Source organism: Heloderma suspectum, chromosome 2 (assembly GCF_057233095.1).
Source record: "Heloderma suspectum isolate Gila_16-S chromosome 2, 16-S_ref, whole genome shotgun sequence".
Taxonomy (NCBI): domain Eukaryota; kingdom Metazoa; phylum Chordata; class Lepidosauria; order Squamata; family Helodermatidae; genus Heloderma; species Heloderma suspectum.
The window spans coordinates 170,287,462-170,307,594 of NC_139459.1; the positions used below are offsets into that span (position 1 = coordinate 170,287,462).

Sequence of the window (20,133 nt, forward strand, 5' to 3'; positions counted from 1 at the left end):
GGCTTAAGCATGCCTAACTCTGTTTTGAATTTAGGCCATGGTATTTAAAGAAGAATTTGTCAATTCCTCAATCCCACTGTAGCCGCAGTAATCCAACCCAAGTCTTTTTCACCCTCCTCAGCCAAATCACAGGGTCCCATTCTGTGACCAAATATATTTAGGCGGGATTCTTAATTTGAGTTTGGTCCCACTAGAATTCAGCCCCAGAATGTGCTTTCAATGCCAAGGCTCAGTTTTGGAATATGCAAAGAAGTAACAACGCAGGAATGCCCCTGAGCATATACAGCATACATTTGAGTCACCACATAGTTATCTCCAAACATCTGGGTTGGGGGACAGAAATGTAGAGGCAGGATGAGAAGGGCTTACTGAACGAGAAGAGTATGGCTTCCAGTCAGACTTGCACACCAGAAGCTCTCTTGGAAACTGAATGACACACTCAGGTTAACGTGTGTCTTTTTGCCCAAGGATTTTAGACTGCTTTACAGCAGGAAGTACCACAGAACGTGTCTCTGTCATTTAAAGGTTTCACCTTTTTCCAACATTTCATCTGATTTAGTTAGCAGCAGTTCCAGATGTTCCCAGGGAAAATGACATTTAAGGCAGCCTACCCAACCTGGCACCCTCCAGATGTGCTGGACTACAGCTCTAATAATCCAATAGGCCATAATGGCTGGGGATGTTGGGAGTTATAGCCCAGTACATCTGGAGCACACCAAGTTGGGGGAGGCTGGTTTAAGGGATAATGAGGACAGCTCAGTAATACCTATTGCTTTCCTCTACAGCTGGCTAGAGTGTATCTTCAAGCACAACTTACATTATCTCCTGTAGTCATGTCTGAACTGTAGGCCATGGCTGTGTATGCACTGCACAAGAGAAGAAAAAGCTCAGAATTTTTCACTGGTAGCAGAATTCAGCATCTTCAGAACCTCTGCTTTGATTTTTTTAAAGCAAGTTATGGCTGCAAAGATGCACCTAAAAGTGTGCAGCCCATGGCTGGTAAAGGCTCAAAAAGGCAGAGATCCAAATAAGATTCCCACTTATTAGGGGAAGTAATATAATACTCTGCCAAATTCCTTCCAACTAGCAGACGTGAATACATTTTGAAGAAATAAGCAAATGTATGCAAATCTGTATAATTTATATATGCCTTGGAATTCAACTTTGCTTGGTGCAGAATTTGGGGTACACTGGTTCAAAAGTTTGCTCTCTGGTACAGATTCTACACAATCCTAAATGGTAATTCCCACATTCCAAGATTAGATGCTATAGAACAGTATTGAGCACAATTCCCGGACAAGGCCGATACCTTTTTCTTCCCAGAACACCCCACAAAGCAAGAAGGACTGATGAACTGATCTTCATCCCATCAACAAAACTGGGAGATATGGAAGGGATTCAGACTGCTTATAATTCAATGGGGGCTTCTCCTATTCAAGCCCCACTGAAATGAATGGGAGCTGAGCCAGAGCAGCTCCTATTCATTTCAACAGGACATGAACAGGACTATTTCTCACTAGATTGTCAACAGAAACAGAGGGGGGACAATTTCCCCTCCCCACATGCAGCCCTGTGCATGCCCTCAAAATCTGCTCCAGAAGTTTGGGCGACCCTCCAGAGCAGATCTGGGGCAGGGGAGCAGGAATAGAGGAGAAAGTCCACTCTGGACTTTTGGGATTCTGCCCAATATTTTAAGAGTGCCAGAAAGCCTCAAAACACCTGTTCATTTTTCTGTCCTGGGGCAAGCTCTGAAAAAATGGTTTTGCAAATTTTCAGTATGCTTCAGTTTGAATCAAGGAGAAAATACCCATAATATCCATAACATCAATACACCTCTCTACCCAATGCGCAATGCAGTTTTGTAACTTTGAGTGGGAGGGGGTAGGGTGAGGAGAAGGATTAATTTATACAGGTATATATGCATAATTGCTGCTTTCATTTTTTAAAAGTGAATAGGTGCCTGAAACATGAGGGAAAGGCAAGATAAAAGTTGATCCAGCATTCAACTTCCTGGTATGCATGTGTGTTAAGCAAACTGCAAAGCTGGCTTCACTCATGAGTGAAGAAGTTGCCATGCCCACTGTTAAGATTAGGAATGTTGTATCTGTCTTCACTGTAATTCAGACTACAACATGAGACTCAGAATAGGTCATGGTTCCATGGACCTTTCCACCTCTCCCTCCCTGAGTTGTAAAATATCACCTGACAAAGCAACTTACAAAGGTCGTCACTGATTCTGCATGTGAAGGGTGGGTGGGGATTTCTGCTGAGAGTGAACTATCCAGATACCATCTACTTGTTTGAAGTACTATCATCAGTATAGTCAAGAGACCACAGAACAGTTGCTCACACCTGAGGCTGGCACATACAACACGTTTCCAGCTTTTTGTTTGACTCTACACAAGCAACTTTTAATACCCATTTTAACTATTTTCTTAAAAGTATTTAGGTCTCTATTTTTGCTTTCCATCGAAATATGGGATTAATAATAGTTAGGCCTTATATAATACTTTAGGGAGTTCAAATTGCTTCGAACACATTATTTCAGTAATTCTTGCAACAAAAGATTCTGCCCTTTCCCCTTTGCTGCCCCATATGCTTGGAAGTGCCTTCCAGAACATCTGCATGATTCAATTTGCTTCTGAAAACCCACCTTTTCCATGAAGCCTTTGGCACAACTCACTAATGCCCATGTGCTACTGTATAACTTAGCAAATACAGCTAAAACAATGGCATATTGCTTCCCTGTTTACTCTTGCCTCCACTTCCTTTCCCTTGCTCTACTATTTCCGCTGCGTGGAATTTTAGACTGTAAACCCCCCGGGGCAGGTACCTGTCCTTTTAGACGCTGTAAAGTGCCATGCAAACTGATGGTTCTATATACCTAGCTGAGGCTACAATCCTATCCCCATGTACCTGGGAGTAGGCCCCACTGAACTCAATAGGATTTACTTTTGAGTAGAAGAGTCGGACACAACTGAACAACAACAACAAAAGCATAGACAAGATTGCACTGTAAATAAATAATAGTAATAAACTCCTGAAGGTAGACCAGTATTATTGTCCTCACATTGACGATGGAAGGCAGAAGCTGAAAAAAAGTAGCTCACTTAAGGCCACATGTGAGTTCACCCTAATAGGATTGCTATCCGTGCTTCCAGATGAGACTTTTATTGTGCAGTTGCGCTGCCTCATTCAAGGAATTTTACAGGGAGTCCAGATGACAACATCTTCAATTTGTAGCCCTCCCCTGTTTTCCCACCACTTCTTCTGTCTTTTTCTTAAGGAAGAAAAGAGGGAATAAGTGCACAACACCTTTTGATTGTTAGTGCTACAAGCCCTCCATCTGAAAGCACCCTATAAGGATTAATGGGATAACAGGATGAACTAAGCATGTCACAAATAAGGTATAAATCAGAAATTGGCAGAAGGTAGATTGGGATCTACTGGAAGATCTCTGGGTAATTTGCCATAGATTGGAAAAAGGTTTCTAAGACTAACAGTAGTAATAACAAGAAGGCCTCCTCTCCCCCCACCAACTCTAAAATTAGCCTGATGAAATAAATGAAGGAAGCTTAGCAGGGAAAGCAGGAGTGGATTTTTGTATATGAAAGGACTGTAAACTCAGTCCTGGTACTAAAAATGAACTCCTGGCCTGAGATTGTGCTCAGAGGCACCCTGTTGCTTAATTCTAACTGTATATCCATTCTCCCAAGCCACTATTTTGCACCGGCATCCAGTTAGGGGACGTTGAGATTCTAGTAAAACACAATAGATCCTGCAAGCCTGAAGGCTGCCTGCCTCTGATATATAAATGCTATCATTCTATTCTTCTTGCCTCTCACCATCAAGCCAAAGCAGAGGGCATTACAGAATGCACCTGCCCAAATCTTTCCTTTAGACCCCAACTGTTGGTCCCTTACAGAATAGAAGTTGTTCCTCTGCTCTTTCACACAAGAGCTGTCAATTGTGATGCAGCCATGGGGACAGCTGACCTACAGGAGCACCATGTGATTAAGCCAGATGCTCAACTGATCTGCAGAAGTACACTGTGGACAGGCTTTGGGTGTGGTCAGGCCTGAATAATGAATATAAAAGGGGGAGATTGCTCTATGAAAGCTGCACTGGGTAAGAATGATAATCCTGCTACGTACAATACTTCCGTCAGGCCAAGAGGAAAACAGCAATGTGGCAATCGGTATCTTAATTTCTGAGGCCCCTTAAGAGCATGCCTGCCAAGACAAGAAGCAAGGCTTTAATAAAAGGAAATGGCATGGAGAAGCATCATACCAACAGTTTCACTGGTGGCAGCAGAAAGTGCTTCATAAACATCAGAACTGGAATAGAAGTCTGTTGTAACTCAGGAGAAAAGAACTGTAAAGAGCAGGTTATGTGTACAGCTAAGTAACTACAACATAACTCTTCAGGAGTGCAGAATCTGATGCTGGGCACAGGAATCCACTTTGGAGAATCTCAGCTGTTATTATTTTTAAGTGCAAATTTCTAGATCTTAGGGCTGCAGGATATGCTTTAAAGTGTGTGGGCAGTGCTTACTGAAGTCAAAAACTATAGGTATGGCTGCAATACCATACCCACTTACCTGGGAGTATGTCCCATTGAACTGAGTGGGACTAACTTCTGAGCAAACATGTATAGGATTGTGCTGTAAAAGATTTTCGTGAGCAGGGGTGGGCATTCACTGCCCTGCATAGTTTCTTGCTCCTTCTGTGACTGGAAAACCAAAATAAATTATGCAAAATAGTTTTTAAAAACTGCAGAATAGGCTATGCAGTTAAGAAAAATGATGGGAACTTGTCCAGTTTGCAGAGTTTACACAGGCTGCATAATTCTGCTTTTCTTCACACAGAATTTGGATTCCTTGGATGCAAAATTTGAATACCTTTTTTGTCGCATGGAGGACACACAGCCCTGGTTATGTTGTGGGGAAATTCCTCAATAGAGAGCAGAAAGAAGTGCACCAACAAGCCAGGCACTCTTCCCCACCGTAAGCAGAAATTGAGAGAGGGTGAGGCAGGAAAATGGGCAGACCCTGTTGTTGTTCAGTCGTGTCCGACTCTTCATGACCCCATGGACCATAGCACGCCAGGCCTTCCTGTCCTGCACTCTCTCCCGGAGCGTGCTCAAGTCCATATTCATTGCATCAGTGATGCTATCTAGCCATCTCATCCTCTGCCGTCCCCTTCTCCTTTTGCCCTCAGTCTTTCCCAGCATCAGGGTCTTTTCCAGAGAGTTTTCTCTTCGCATTAGGTGGCCAAAATATTTGAGCTTCAGCTTCAGTATTTGTCCTTCCAATGAGCACTCACAAGATAATAGATAAAATGCTTGGAGTAGTAAGGAAAGGAAAGGCAAAACTGAAGTACTTTGGCCACATCATGAGAAGACAGGATACCCTGGAGAAGATGCTGATGCTAGGGAAAGTGGAAGGCAAAAGGAAGAGGGGCCGACCAAGGGCAAGATGGATGGATGATATTCTGGAGGTGATGGACTCGACCTTGGGGGAGCTGGGGGTGGTGACGGCCGACAAGAAGCTCTGGCGTGGGCTGGTCCATGAAGTCACAAAGAGTCGGAAGCGACTGACCGAATAAACAACAAAAGTAAGGAAAGGGGAACTGGTGCCAGAACACCGCACAGAGGAAACCTACAAATGTTGCCCCTTTCTATTCTGTGAGTGGTCTCTGAAGGAGGACATCCTTAATGTCAAACAGAGAAGAAGCTGAGCGACCCATAAGAATCCCTCATGGTCTGATCCTGTAGGCAGCCCAGCAACAGAACTGGGAAATAAGCTTATCAAGTACAAATTTCAGCATCCTGCAGCAGAGGGAGATGAGATGGGGAGCAGGGCTATTCTACCAGCCCAGATGAAAGACCACTTGGTTTTTTCCTCTGCTCTCCCCATCCATTTTTATTTTTGTGTCATGTCTTTTTAGATTGTAGACCTGTGGGCAGGGACTGTCTTGTTTTTACTGATTTATGTTAACCGCTCCAGGAGAATTTTGGGGGGCTGGGCAGTAGGATAAATATGCTTTTAAATAAATAAACAAACATGACAGAAGAAAGATATATGATAGAAACTGTCCAGAACAAAGAACCTCCAAGTCAGAGCAAAAAAATTCAGGTCAGAGCACTTTAGGCCCAATGGCACAAATGTTAAAAACATTTTAATTTTTTAGTATGACAAACTTCATACTAAAGTTTTAGTATTACTAAAAAAAAAAATTAGTATTCACAAACTTCACCAGGTAATCAAGGTCGTATATTTCTAGATGTCTCCCTGTTTGGGCAGTTTACAAAACTTGGAAAAGAATAACTTATCTTATCCCAAGGCTCAGGATGGATAATAGTTCTTACTACTTTCCACAAATCCCATGAGATAGGATATTATTAATTATTATCATCACTTTATGGAGGACAAAACACAAGGGATGTCAAACAGCCACAATGAAGTCTATCCCCAGGCAAGAAAACAACTGTTTAAGCTTCCCCAGGTGTAACTAGGGCAAAACAACAGGTGAGTCACTCTTGTCAACATCCAGGGCAAGTGCAACAGATCAAAAATTGCTGGACTGCACATGCACCTTATGCCTTAAGATTCCCATAGGAAATAATCTCTCCATTTTTATACTGTATCCGAAATACTGATAGAATAGCATGAGGAAGCAGAGGAATGGTTGAAGCCGCTTTGGCCTCGGCCAGAGGGAAAACGGTTATTGTCACCTAGTTTCTTCTCCCCCCCGCCCCCACCTCATCTGCCTTCTTCTGTGTTTTATATGTAGCTCCCCAGCCAACGTCAAACCAATTCCCTGTCTCCCATGACTTGCTTGTGAATAGGTGTTTACTCATGAGCAGGTAGTTACTTACAAGGAGATCTTGCTCTAGATCAAGTATGTACTCACAAGTAAGTCCCATTCAGCAAAGGTCTTGCCTAATGCTAATTAAAAGCTTCCTGTTTCCAGATCCTTGCCATTTTATTGCTTCCTGTTGATTGCAGCTGGGGGATCAGAGATTAATAGCCTCTTAATTTCCCCTTCAGTAGCTTCTCTGGATTACTCTAAAGTTAGTTTCTGTTCCCATGGAGGATGTCTAATCCCCCAGCCGCAATCAAGAAAAAGCAATAAAATAGCCAGGACCTGCAAACAAAACATCTTTAATTAACAGCACAGAAGCCCTGAAAAGCCTCAACTAATGTCCATCCTGTCCAAAGTGGTGCTGAAATTACATTTATTTCCCTCGCCACCCCAGCCCTCAAGGTCTCCACAAAAGTTTGAAAAAACAAGGGAGACCAACACAGAAAATACTAGACTGCAACAATTTGATGATTATGGTATGTCTGGATTCTCCATAAAAAGTGAGTCAGCAAAGGACGGCAATTCCAAGGAAAAAGACCAGTGTGGAATCAACCAAGGGGGAAAAGCGTTAATCACTCTATTTATAAATTATACCCCAGCACTGGTGATCATCACAATGTCTGTCAAAGTCTGCTTTATTACAATGCTTAAGAAAGTCTGCATTTGGGCCCTGCTACAGATGTTTTCACACAGGACACTGAAAGCTATACTTTACCCCACAAACTCACTTGCTGTGTACACAGCCTTATTTCCTACAGCAAAATCCAAACATTATCCTCCCTATGGTGATAAAAATATGTTAATCAACCAAATAATTAGAAATCTGCTGTCTGGAGCTGGAAATCTGCTGTCTGGAGCTGGAGGGAGTTGAAGTCCAAAACATCTAGAGGGCATCAGTTTGAGGAAGACTGCAGTAGTGGTTCACATGAGCCCCTGCCTTCAGACTGAAATGGCCCAGACACAGGTTTATTACTTAAGTGAGAAGCAAGCCTGAGAAACATGGATCAACCAGATGCGTGTGTACAGACATTTAAAGAAGCTTGTATGTCATCTATATATAACATGCTCACTACTGAAAACATAAATGAAGTTTGCCACATAAATTGCAGAACTGCCCTGAAATCATTTTGCTTTTCTGTAATGTGGATGCAAACTACCAGTAGCTAGAAAACACATTTGCCTTAAAATGGCCCTCTTCCACTTTGTTAACATTCAAATATACACACAAATACCTCAACGGTGCTTTCAGGGTCACATGAGAAAATGCCCTAATGCATTAATTGGGAAGGGACAGGAAGCAGCTCACACCTTCTCTGGCAAGTGTGAGCACCTATCTTAGGGATTCCCATCTCACACTATGAGAATCTGTGTCACTGAGACATAGAGAAGGGAAAAGGAGCCCATCAAAAGCAATTCAAAGAGGGGAAGGGAGCAGGAATTGGAAGCAAGTTCACTTGAGTGTTTAAATTAATGTCGTACTTTTTTCTGTCTCCTCTTAAAACTATAGCTGTTCTCTCTCTTCACAGGGAATCCTTTTTGTCTAAAAGGGAGTCTCCAATTTGCAAATATGTGGTGCTGCTGCATGTAAGGTGTAAGCTAACTGGGAAACAAGTCCTGGTCAATCTGGGACAGAAATTAACTGATAATGGCACAGGGATTAGGAATAAAAAAACTTGAATACAACCCTTCTCCTTTGGGAGAGGAGTGTAATCTAGTGGATTTGTTGGGGATCTGAGAAGCAGAGTCATCCAGGTCTTTGACCAGGGCAAAGGAGCTGATAACTCTCAGATATGTATCATGTCCAGGCAAGGGCACATAGGGTACTGAGAAACATTACCTGATTTTGATTGGCCTCATGCAGCTCTTGAGCCGGCGAGATTCACCTTCTTTGCCAGATCTCTTAGGTAGACTCTGGGAAGGCGCCACCCCCTTCAGTACCACGCTGTAATTCCTGCCCTGGTTGTTGGCCCAATAAACACCTTCATCGGTCTGATACCGCACCACAAAATCAAGCCGGGCTCCTCCTTCCTCCTCATTTTCTTCATCCTCATCACCAAAGTCCAAACGAAAGGCAAAGCGGTCAGTCAGGCCCCCATCTGGTGAACCCCCTGGGATGTAGAGGGCAGGGTAGTCGCGATGACTCTGCCACCGGTCTCGGCTGGCCCGCACATGTACTGCCTTGCGGTAAGAAATGTTAAGCACACGCACAGTGCCACGTAGCACCCGTGGCTCTCCCGGCTCTGGTGGCAACACCTCTTCCAGCTCTACCTTGGCCTGGCGCAGGCGTTCGAGCTTCTCATCCTCACCTTGACCCATTGGCTGCAACACGAAGGATGGCAGAAGGTAGCAGGTAGCTGTGGAGGGTGGGAGAGAAGCCAAGGGGGGCATCACCTCAGGGGGGGACTCAGGCGAAGGTGGCGGCCAAGGCTGGTAGCGTCGCCAGTGTGCCAAGGGCAGGCCCAAGGCATCAGCAAACAGCACATGCCGGCCTGCGGCCTGCTGGGAGGGCTCCTCCACTGTGGTGTCAACAGCGGTAGCATGCTGAGAGAACAGCCCTGGCTGCCCTTGAGCATGCTGGGAGGGCAGCCCTTGCCTATCCTGCACTGCATGCTGGGAAAGTGGCCCAGCCAGGCCTGGAGGATGCTGGGAGAGTGGCCTTGCCAAGCAAGGGTGCTGGTGGTGCCCTTCTTCCTCCTCCCCCACGTCGTCGTCGTCTGAGGAAGAGCAGCTCCCTCCTGGGGCGGGGGGGTGCAGGGGCCTGGGCACCGGGGAGGAGCGTGGCACGAGAGCCCGGGGTGGGGGATCTTCCTCCTCTTCCTCCTCCTCCTCCTCCCCCCCTTCTGCCGCTTCCCTAGTCAGAGGCAAGGGAGGCAGTGGGGGTGGTGGGGAGGAGGGGGAGGCCCCCGCGCGAGCCATGGCGGGCGGCTGAGGGAGGACGACGGACCAGCCGCGCAGACAGCAGCTGCTGCTATTGCCGAAGCTGCTTGGGGTGGGTGGGGGGTAGAAGGGGGGGGACGACGACAACGAGCTAGGGTGGATGTGGGGGTGGAGCGAGCCGGGAGAGGGAGGTGGAGCGAGCCGGGCAGGCAAGAGAAGAGGATTGCGAGGCTGGAGGCAGGCAGGCAAGCAGGCAGAGCGGCGGCGCCAAGAGAAAGACAAGAAAGATCCTTCTCTTTTCCTTTTCTCCCCAGGAAAACAAAACAAAACAAAAGTGGGGCGACAACAAGGGGGACAGCAAAGCATCAGGCAAATCATTCAAGGCGAGTTACGCACGCACATAGGCGAGCGGCGCGAAGACTGGCCGCACCGTCGCGTCGCTGGGCATGCAGTCGGATTTCCTCTCCCCCGAATCGAAAAGCCGAAGACACAGATCGAGGGTGCTGGTCGTGGTGGTGTTGGGACACCTGTTTTATACGCCCAACATCTGACAGAGGGAAGGAGGTGGAAAAAGAAAGTTGAACGTGTGCCATGCACCTGTTTTTAATGCCACGGCTCAGCTCCAGAACATGTAAAGCGGTAAAATACCCTCCCCCAAGAAAGGCGTTTTGAGCATGTGTGGAGTACCTGGCCCTCTCCATAACAATTTACCTCCTGGTCCCATCCTCAAGTGAAACGAAGCCTGCGGGTGTGTTACTGCAGTTATGCACGTTCAGCCTGTTACCCTTGTCTGTTGCTCTGCTCTCCCCCATTGATTCCCTGCTATGCGATTGTAGCTTGTAAGCTCCTTGGGGCAGAGATCTATCTTTTTTGCTCTAGCTGCTGGGTCATGTGCTATGTCTACTGATAGTGCTAAATAAAGTATTATAATAAACTGTCACCTAATAAACTGGGCTTCGGGACATGTGCTATGTCTACTGATAGTGCTAGATAAAGTATTATAATAAACTGTCACCTAATAAACTGGGCTTAGGGACAAGGGGCTCGCAGGGCAGTGGATGTGGCTTTCAGGCCTACGTGAGCCCACTATCACTTTTTTAAAAATAAGCAATGAGGAAAAGGGCATAGTGTCTGCCAGCAGTTGCTGTTGTTCAGTCGTTAAGTCGTGTCCGACTCTTTGTGACCCCATGGACCATAGCACGCCAGGCCTTCCTGTCCTGCGCTCTCTCCCGGAGCGTGCTCAAGTCCATATTCATTGCATCAGTGATGCTGTCTAGCCATGTCATCCTCTGCCATCCCCTTCTCCTTTTGCCTTCAATCTTTCCCAGCATCAGGGTCTTTTCCAGTGAGTTTTCTCTTCGCATTAGGTGGCCAAAATATTTGAGCTTGTACCAACGCAAAAATGTGTTGAAATATTAAAGTCCAAGATATATGTTGTCCGGATACCACATTTTTAAACTCAAGGTGTCATAAATTCATACATTTCTGTTGTCACACAGCAACACATGGCCAAAATACTACAATGTTCATTATTTAAAAAATCAATACACAGTAGCAAACTTGTCAAATCCAGTTCTCAAATAAGGCTGACCTGAATAATTTCCCCCCAACTATACACATAGTGGGTAAATTCCAGGATTATTGGAAGTCATCAGCTTGAACTCATAGGAAATAAATACTGTACAACTGAATATTCCCAAGTATATTCAAAATTAATAATTAAAAATGCATTGTGGTTGTTGGGGACCATCTAAGAGTTCTTAGACCTTAAATGTGAAATTGCTCATCTTATGACAAAAATATGTAACATCCCTAAGATCATCATTAACCTCTGTATCAGAGTACCGGGAAACAGCCAGTGTAATGCATTTCTTAAAAAACAATCCAGGAGAGCTCCTGGGAATTACAAGCTGTTAATTACATTAACTTAACATCTGTTCTAGGTAAATTGGTGGAAAGTGTTCTAAAATTAAAGCACATTAAAATTAAAATCAAGGACACAGAAGGACAAGCCTTGCTGAAGAATCAACATGGCTTCTTCAAAGAGTTTTTTTTCACTAACCTTGTAGAGCTCATTGAGAGTGTCAGCAAATATGCAGATAGGGGTGATCCTGTAGACATTGTTTACTTAGACTTTCATAAGGCTTTTAACAAAGTCTCTCCCCAGACACTCCTGAGCAAATGCAGCAGCCATGGGCTAAGAAGAGACATACTCTTATGAATCAGTAACTGCTTAAAGAACAGGAAGCAGAGCATAGAGTAGGTATAAATGGACAGTTCTCACCATGAAGGGAAGAAAACAGTGGGATCCCCTAAGGATTTGTATTGAGATTGGTGCTTTTCAGCTTGTTCATAAATTATGGGAAGTTAGGAGTGACCAGTGAAGTGGCCAGATTTGCTGATGACACCAAATTATTTAAAGTGGTTAAAACAAAAAGGGGCAGCAAAGAACTCCAAAAGGATTTCTCCAAAAACTGAGTGATGAGGATTAAAATGGCAAGTGTGGTTCAGCTGATGGGGTCTGAGCTGGCAGTGATAAAGCTGCCACTATCATGATGCCTTGATTCAAACCTATGGTGCAACCACACTTAGAGCTTTTCTACATGAGGTATTTTTTGTGTGCTCGTGATTTCTTACTGTTGTTTATGGGGTCTTTAGATGATGTCATGATCCTCCAGTTTCACTTCTGTTTTTTCAGAGCACTTCCCAGGATTTTTTTTAGAACACAGAAAATGGGGTATTATTTTAGAATGGAGAAAATTGCATTGTTTCTCCTTGTGTATGTGCTACAGCACAGTTCCACCTAGAAGTTATGTGGTGGAAAAAGCAGGAAAGGAGCTCGGATCTCAATTCTGTGATGAAACCGAAAGTAGATACAATGATTAACAGCTTCTTGTAGAAAAGCTCTGTACCAAAACAGTGTATAGTTCTGGTCAACACATCTCAACAAGCATAATGTAGAGCTGGAAAGAGTGTAGAAAGGGACAACTAAAATGATTATGAGGTTGGAGCAACTTCCCTATGAAGAAAGGTTACAATCCTTGGGGCTTTTTACCTTAGAAAAATGGAAAGAGGGACATTATAGAGGTGTATAAAATTATGCATGGTTGGAGAAAGTGGATAGGGAAATGTTTTTCTCCGTAATATGAGAACTTGGGGTCACCCACTGTAGCTGAAAGGTGGAATATTAATATAGGTGGACAGATAAAAGGGCATACTACTTCTAACAGCCCATAGTTAAACTATGGAATTTGCTACCACAAGATGTAGTAATGGCTGCCAATGTGGATGGCTTTAAAAGGGGATTAGACAAATTCATAGCGGATAAGGCCATCAATGGCTACAAGTTATGATGACTGCATATTACTTCCAGTACTAAATCAGGTGCTGAAACCAAAAGAGCTGGCGGGGGGCGGGGGCGGAGGGGAGGTGTTCATGTGAAAGTACTGTGAGCTCAGTTCTGATACTAAAACCAGTTTCCTGGACTGAGCATGTGCTGAGACATCCTGTTTCTTAATTCTAAGTATATCTGGCCCCAACACCACTACATTGCACCTGGCTTTCGTTGGATCTTGGGGTTCTAGTAAAGAAAAGAAAAAAGCAGATCCGAGAAGCCTGAAGTCTGCTCATCCCTGCCCTAAAATATCAGGGCATATACATTCCTAGAGATATTTTGGAGTTAGTGGAAGCAAACAACAATCTCTTGAATAAAATGAGGTGGCTTAACTTCCTGGCATATAGAAGGGGAAGAAATGGAAGCAGTGACAGATTTTACTTTCTTGGGCTCCAAGATCACCGCAGACGGTGACTGTAGCCATGAAATTAAAAGACGCTTGCTCCTTGGGAGGAAAGCTATGGCAAACCTAGACAGCATAGTAAGAAGCAGAGACATCACCTTGCCGACAAAGGTCTATCTAATCAAAGCTATGGTTTTCCCAGTAGTAATGTATGGCTGTGAGAGCTGGACTATAAGGAAGGCTGAGCGCCGAAGAATTGATGCTTTCGAACTGTGGTGCTGGAGAAGACTCTTACGAGTCCCCTGGACTGCAAGGAGGTCAAATCAGTCCATCCTAAAGGAAACCAACCCTGAGTGCTCATTGGAAGGACAGATACTGAAGCTGAAGCTCCAATATTTTGGCCACCTAATGCGAAGAGAAAACTCCCTGGAAAAGACCCTGATGCTGGGAAAGACTGAAGGCAAAAGGAGAAGGGGACGGCAGAGGATGAGATGGCTAGATAGCATCACGGATGCAATGAATATGAACTTGAGCACGCTCCGGGAGAGAGCGCAGGACAGGAAGGCCTGGCGTGCTATGGTCCATGGGGTCACGAAGAGTCGGACACGACTGAACGACTGAACAAATTTGGCCTGTCACTGATGGGAACACTGCTGGTGATAGATTTACATCTGAGAGTTGTAGGACTTCATTCTGTCTAAACATACATAGGATTGCACCCATAGTTGGAAGAACATTAACCCACCTTCAATTAATTATTGGTGCCTTAGGGTCTGGGATATGGTTACTATGGTTAAACTGACTAATATGATAAGAGCTAGAGAAGGAAGATAGAGGAACAATTTATTTTAAAAATTAAGTCTTTTTATTATTTATTGGAATTAACAAGCTCAGTAATCATTAAAACCCTTTTCTGGGAATGATTCGTGCGAGCTTTGGTATAAAACCTAATTGTGTTTTAATTCTTAACAGCTGTTTTTAATTTATGATTATCTTTGATGTTAAAATTGGATCATTGTAAGTATTTGGTGTTATTACGTATTGAGTATTATATCACTATGTATTATGTAAATAACAAATAAATACATAAATGGGTCTCCAACAGATGCCACCCCTCATGGCTAGCCTAACCCCCTCCAACCAGCAGATTGGGGGTTTACAACTGTGCTCTTAGGTTTAGTTTAATTGGAGGGAGGTGAGGACTAAGGAGTTAAGCCAAAACTTTCACAGAAAAGATGGGTACTGAGAAAGTACTTGAAGGATGAGAGACAAGTGGCACCATGTATGTGTTCTGGAAGAGTCTCACCAAGGCATAAGGAGCAGCAAGAGATGCTTCAGGAAGCAGGAGACATTCAGGCAGCTGCAGGTAAAGCTGACAAAGCAAAGGCCACGGGGTATAATGGGAAACAGGCAGAAAGATAGGGTGAGGTATAGCCATGGTTAAAATGGAAGATAAAATATTTTTATCAACAAAAGGAGCAGGATATGGAGGTCACCACCTCTTGATTTGTAGAAATATTCAATACAGATGCAGACACAAGAAAAAGTGCCATTATTGAGATTCCATGTAGTAGATAGACCAGCTAAGTCAGTACCAAGACTAAAAGTCTTCCAGTCTGTAAACCTGAAAACCTTAACAGTAGGTCCCACTGATTAATCTCTAAGCAAACAGGGTCTCAAAGGGGGTGTTTTCTTATCTTTTTGTGAGCATGTAGGATGTCTGCCAGGACAAAGGAAGATCAAATAGTCCAGATGCAGTGCCAGCCATACCTACGCGATGGAGTTAATCACTGTCATTTGGTCCTCACCTGCAGCTATGAACATGCTAGTTAAAATAGCCAGGAAGATAGGAAGTGATGCTGTGGTTACTCTCAGACAAGAAATAATAAGGGCAGGATATCCCATGTAAAGAGAGCAAGTTGCTGTTGCCAAGATTTTTGAAATGGTGGTACTGTTCTATCTATAGAAAATGGCTTCATATTCCAAGGAGAGAAGATAGTGATTTTGAAGAAGATATATTCAGAGCACTAAAAATGAATAAAGGACACCATGAAATTGTACTATTCAAAAGACAAACAAGGGACACAGTGTTTTCATCCTGTTTGAATAAAAGGTAAAAGATATGGTCCAAAACTGTGGCAACAAAGGTTTGTACAAGCAATTGTTCCTCCACGTTCAGGAGATGATTCCAGAGAATGGAAGGACTGTCATAAAGTCTTGTCTGATCTAGGAAGGTATTATCACCTGGACTCAGATTTGTTTGTAATATACATGCAAAGGAGAAGATTTAGGGCCAAACTATACGATATTCATACTTTTTTTTTTTAAAGCATGCTTACATTGGCCACTTGTATTTTAAGAGCAAACCACCTGCATGGGGGCCCAATCTAGAAAGTGCTCCCAATATGGTCCCCCACATACATACATACATTTATTTAGTATTTATATGCCACTATTCTTGACCAATCAAGGCAGTCTACAAAACATCCAAAACATAAAAACCATAATCAGATAAAAACATAGTAAAACGGTAAAAAAGCATTAAAAACCATAACAATTTTAAAAGCCAAGTTAAAAACGACCCTGTTCCTGAATGCCGAGAGAACATTAATTTCCTGCCAAACATTCCTCCCCACTATTTGCCCCTAAGGTGTTGTGTACTGCACACAGCACCTTTGGGAGTAAATACCAGTTGGGGCAGCTGATTTTCGGCAGGAAACCAGTGCAGGACCCCAGACTGGACTGGGAACACATTCTGGATTGGGGGCCTATGGTTGCTTTTTCGTCAAAACAAAAATGGCAGTTTAAGCATGTTAAAAAGCATGAATAACATAACGTATAGCTTGGCCCTCAGCAATCTGTGCCTGAGGCAGATCTGAATACTTATTATATTCATCACTATGATACTGGGGTGACCCTTATGGTTCCTCATAGGATACCTGCCACTTAAAAAAACAGAGTTGCCAAGGAGGAAATCCCAATTCCCAATTGTCTGCTTTAAATTACTTCCTTCCTCATCCAAGAAACCTTTGTCTGACCTGTCTGCTCAGAAGCTAGACTAATGATCCATCTGGGTTCAGTCTGCCAAGGGCTCTAATGTGTTTTGAAGCTAAGGCAAGAAGAGACTGGGCGGCAATGATGCAAAGAACACAGCTCTTTGGACTCCTCTAGGATGCTCATTGGGAGTGAACAAAGCTGTTAAGCTGGGGGTTGATTCTCTCTCACACACACATCAAGAGACACTCCCATGTCTCAAGGGCTAGACAGGTACGGAGACTGCTAACCTAACATTCTAGAACTGAACGTGAAAAGCCACACCGTACCTCTAGCAGTAGCCTAGATACATTGAGGGTGCAATTCTATCCATGTTTAGACAGAAATAAAGTCCTGCAACTCGCAGCATTGATTTTTGTAGTGTATTTAGCCATATATCCTTATTACATAGGAATATGTTACATATTATTCCGCTAAAGGAAACAAGGCAAGTGGCTACAAGACAGAGGGCCTTCTCAGTTTTGGCACACTGCTTACGTAATGCCATTCCCAAAGAAGTCCACTTGGCACTTACATTGTTATATTTTCGGCACCAGGCAAAGACCTTTTTTTACTCCCAGGCATTTTAGAGACCCAGTTCTAGATCTTTCCGACTGTTCTTATATATCTTAATCTTTTTCTGTGCTGTTTGTTGTTTTGTATTGTACTGTATTCTTTCAAATATTTGCACTACATTTTATATTTTAACTGTATGGCATTTTAGTCTTTTAACTGTTTGTAATCCACCCAGAAAACATTTGTTATTGGGCAGATTAAACATATAATAAAATAAATAATAGAAAAATAGGCTGCTATGCATACATTTGAAGGACATAAACAAAAGATGCATGGACTAGCTAGCTGTTAGTTGCTATAGCAGGCACTGAAAGCTTGCTTAGCTGTGTCACATACAATAGTCATTAAAACATATTCATGAAGTCAGAAAGTAAAGTTCATTCTTCAAAAACACAACATGAGAATATTCCCCAAACATTGTATTTTTAAAGACAGAATGTGCAGAGGTTATGATGGTGACCTTACAACCCACAGAGTTTCCTGAACCAATCCTGGCAATGTTTTTCAGAGTCAGGCAGCTGTTAAAACTAATTACCTTGAGAGCTAATGCTCAATCAACACTAAGCTTTCAGGTAAGCGCAACTTTCAAACTTCATTTTCTTGGTTTAAGTGGAAATCAGAAGGGAGTGACTTTAAGTGAGCAAGACTTTACAAGACAAGAAAGATAACGGTGGGTTAACTCCTTCACCAAGAGTCCTCTCTCACAGCCTTTTGATTACTTTAGGCTTGGGGATTCAATATGTCCTTCTCCTTCCTCCCCAACTGATGAAACACATTCAAGAGCATTGTGTATGGATTACTCCCTGATTCAACACATGTTTATCTGAGAATAAGTGCCATTGACTTCAGTGTGACCCCAGGTAAGTGTGCATAGAATTGCTGCTGGGGGGTTACCGAAGTCTTAACACCTTTTAACCACTCTGCCATGCTCACAATTAGGGTGATCATAGAGCAGTGAAATTATTACCCCCTTTTAATTCCTATTTATAGATAAGGTGGGCATTCTATTCCATTTTAGTGACTGTTAGCTTAGCATGGAACCTGTGGGTTGTAATTATTCCATATTAGATAACAGAGGTTGGAACTAAGCCACCTTGTGTATGCAGCCTTGCAAGATGTAAATGATGGGCCTCTCAAAATAAGTTTTCTTGGACAACTTTTCCCAGTGGTTAGTTATGTATGTATGTAGTTTAAATGTTTATTGGGATGTGAATATCTTTAAATCTTCATGGTTTTTGCTGGACTACCTACCATCACTACCTGTTACTGTGCTTTGATGTCCAGAAAGCTTCACTTGGCTGGCATGATTGTCCAAAGCAAAAGCATATTACGGCAGCACAGAGGAAGTAAGCCATGAATACACTACCTATCCTTTTTTGACAAATGAAGTGTTTTACTCTCATCACCCAAGAGGTTTGAGAACTGTAGATATATGTCCACTGTAGCCCGCTGTGGCATTTCTAGACCATAGCCCTTTAGCTGAAGAGATTCTGAGGCTGAGAGATGAAAGAACCACCACCAAGAGAAGACTGAAGAGGAGAGAGCAGCATTTGCCTTTTGCCCTCACAAAGCAGAGCCTGGAGTCTATCCCAGAGACAGATTCAAGAGACCTTGAACACTCACCTGTGCCTCAGTTATTGGACTCCACCTGATTTTTTTTATGTTAGAGACTGACTTAAAAAATGTATACCACTTGAGTTGTTTCTGTTGTTTCCTCCTCCCTGTTTCTCCCTGTTAAATAAATCCTAGTTCTTGTTTTTTTCCTGTTCTAAAAAGTTGCCCACTTGTTGTTTCTCTTACTCCAAGAAGCATGAGTGCTGGTGGGATGAAGGGACCACACACTATTTGGGGGGCCCTGGCATTCTTCCCCCTCACCAGTCCCACAGCTAATTAAATCCAGGTCCCAATATTTCCCTCTAGCACTAGGAGTTCCTGGTAAGGAAAGTGGGGGCACATTTGGAGGCACCACTGGGATCATTTTATAAGTGTGGGTGAGATGTGCATTTCAGAGACAGTTTATTCCCTTTCATTTTTAAAACCATTATTATTATTACTCTTACTACTCTCCCTTTGAATGTATCTATCTTTATATGGTAACCACCTTGAGTGCCGATTTTGGTAGAAAGGCAGTGCACAAATAAAATAAATACAAGAACAACAACAAGAACAACTCATATTCGTTGACGGATGCTGGTGGGAGAGCTCACTCAGGCTCTTATAACAGATGGCATCCAACAGAACAAGAGCGCTCCCGGATTGAACCTGTCCAGAATGTTCTGCAGATCTTGAGGATGTAAAATCAATTCTTTCAAATAAATGTAAGCATCTATATGATCACTAAATGTACACATCTATATTATTACTGCTTTAGTGGAAAATAATGTGGATGGTGCAGCATCACAGATCCTGTTGTGAGGAGAGAGTTTATTCCTGGGAACTGTAGCCCCCTGTGGAATTCATGGAGCACATCCTTTTTTTGGCCTTTAGGAGTGATCAGAGGTGTGGCTGGCTGAGGAGACTGGGAGAGACAAAGGCGATCCAGTGGTGAGTAGAAGACTGGAGAGAGAAGAGAGGGTGCTTCCAGACAAGTTTTTCAATTGTGCAGTCGCCCTGCCTCATTCATGGCATTTTATGGGGAGTCCAGATGACACCTTCGACTTGTATCACTCCCATCTTTTTCCACCACTTCTTCCATCTTTTTTCCTACCACAGAAAATCTCTTAAGGAGGGAAAGGCAGAATAGCTGCACAGTGTCTTTTGATCAGTAGTGCTAAGAGCTCTCTGTCTGGAAGCATCCAGAGTGACGGAGGAAAGAACAGAAAAAGATGGACTAAGTGAGAAGGAACCACTGAGAGCAGGCTGTGGAGGAGAGGGCAGAAGCCACGTTTTGCCTGACACCTAGTCCAGAGACAGCTTTGACAGACTTTGAACGCTCACCTGTGCCTAACTCAGTTATTGAATTTTATCACCTCTTATTGTGTTACTTATAGATTGACTTTAACATTGTATATCATCCGTTCCTATAGTTTACTCCTCTGTTTTCC

The 20,133-nt window shown here is 43.4% G+C and overlaps 1 protein-coding gene and 1 long non-coding RNA gene across 4 annotated transcripts in view; one reads left to right on the forward strand and one right to left on the reverse strand.

Moving 5' to 3' along the window:
- PPP1R3F (protein phosphatase 1 regulatory subunit 3F) overlaps positions 1-10,121 on the reverse strand; it is a 32,605-nt gene extending 22,484 nt beyond the window's left edge. For all 3 annotated transcript variants that reach the window (XM_084835948.1, XM_084835947.1, XM_084835946.1), the window contains exon 1: positions 8,704-10,121. In XM_084835948.1, the coding sequence (XP_084692074.1) occupies positions 8,704-10,121 (1,418 nt within the window). The remainder of the gene's footprint in view (positions 1-8,703) is intronic.
- On the forward strand, positions 9,509-10,692 carry LOC146353207 (uncharacterized). The gene is made up of 2 exons (XR_014788013.1): positions 9,509-9,855; positions 10,058-10,692. It is a non-coding gene; the product is annotated as an uncharacterized LOC146353207 (long non-coding RNA).
- Positions 10,693-20,133: the final 9,441 nt, after the last annotated feature.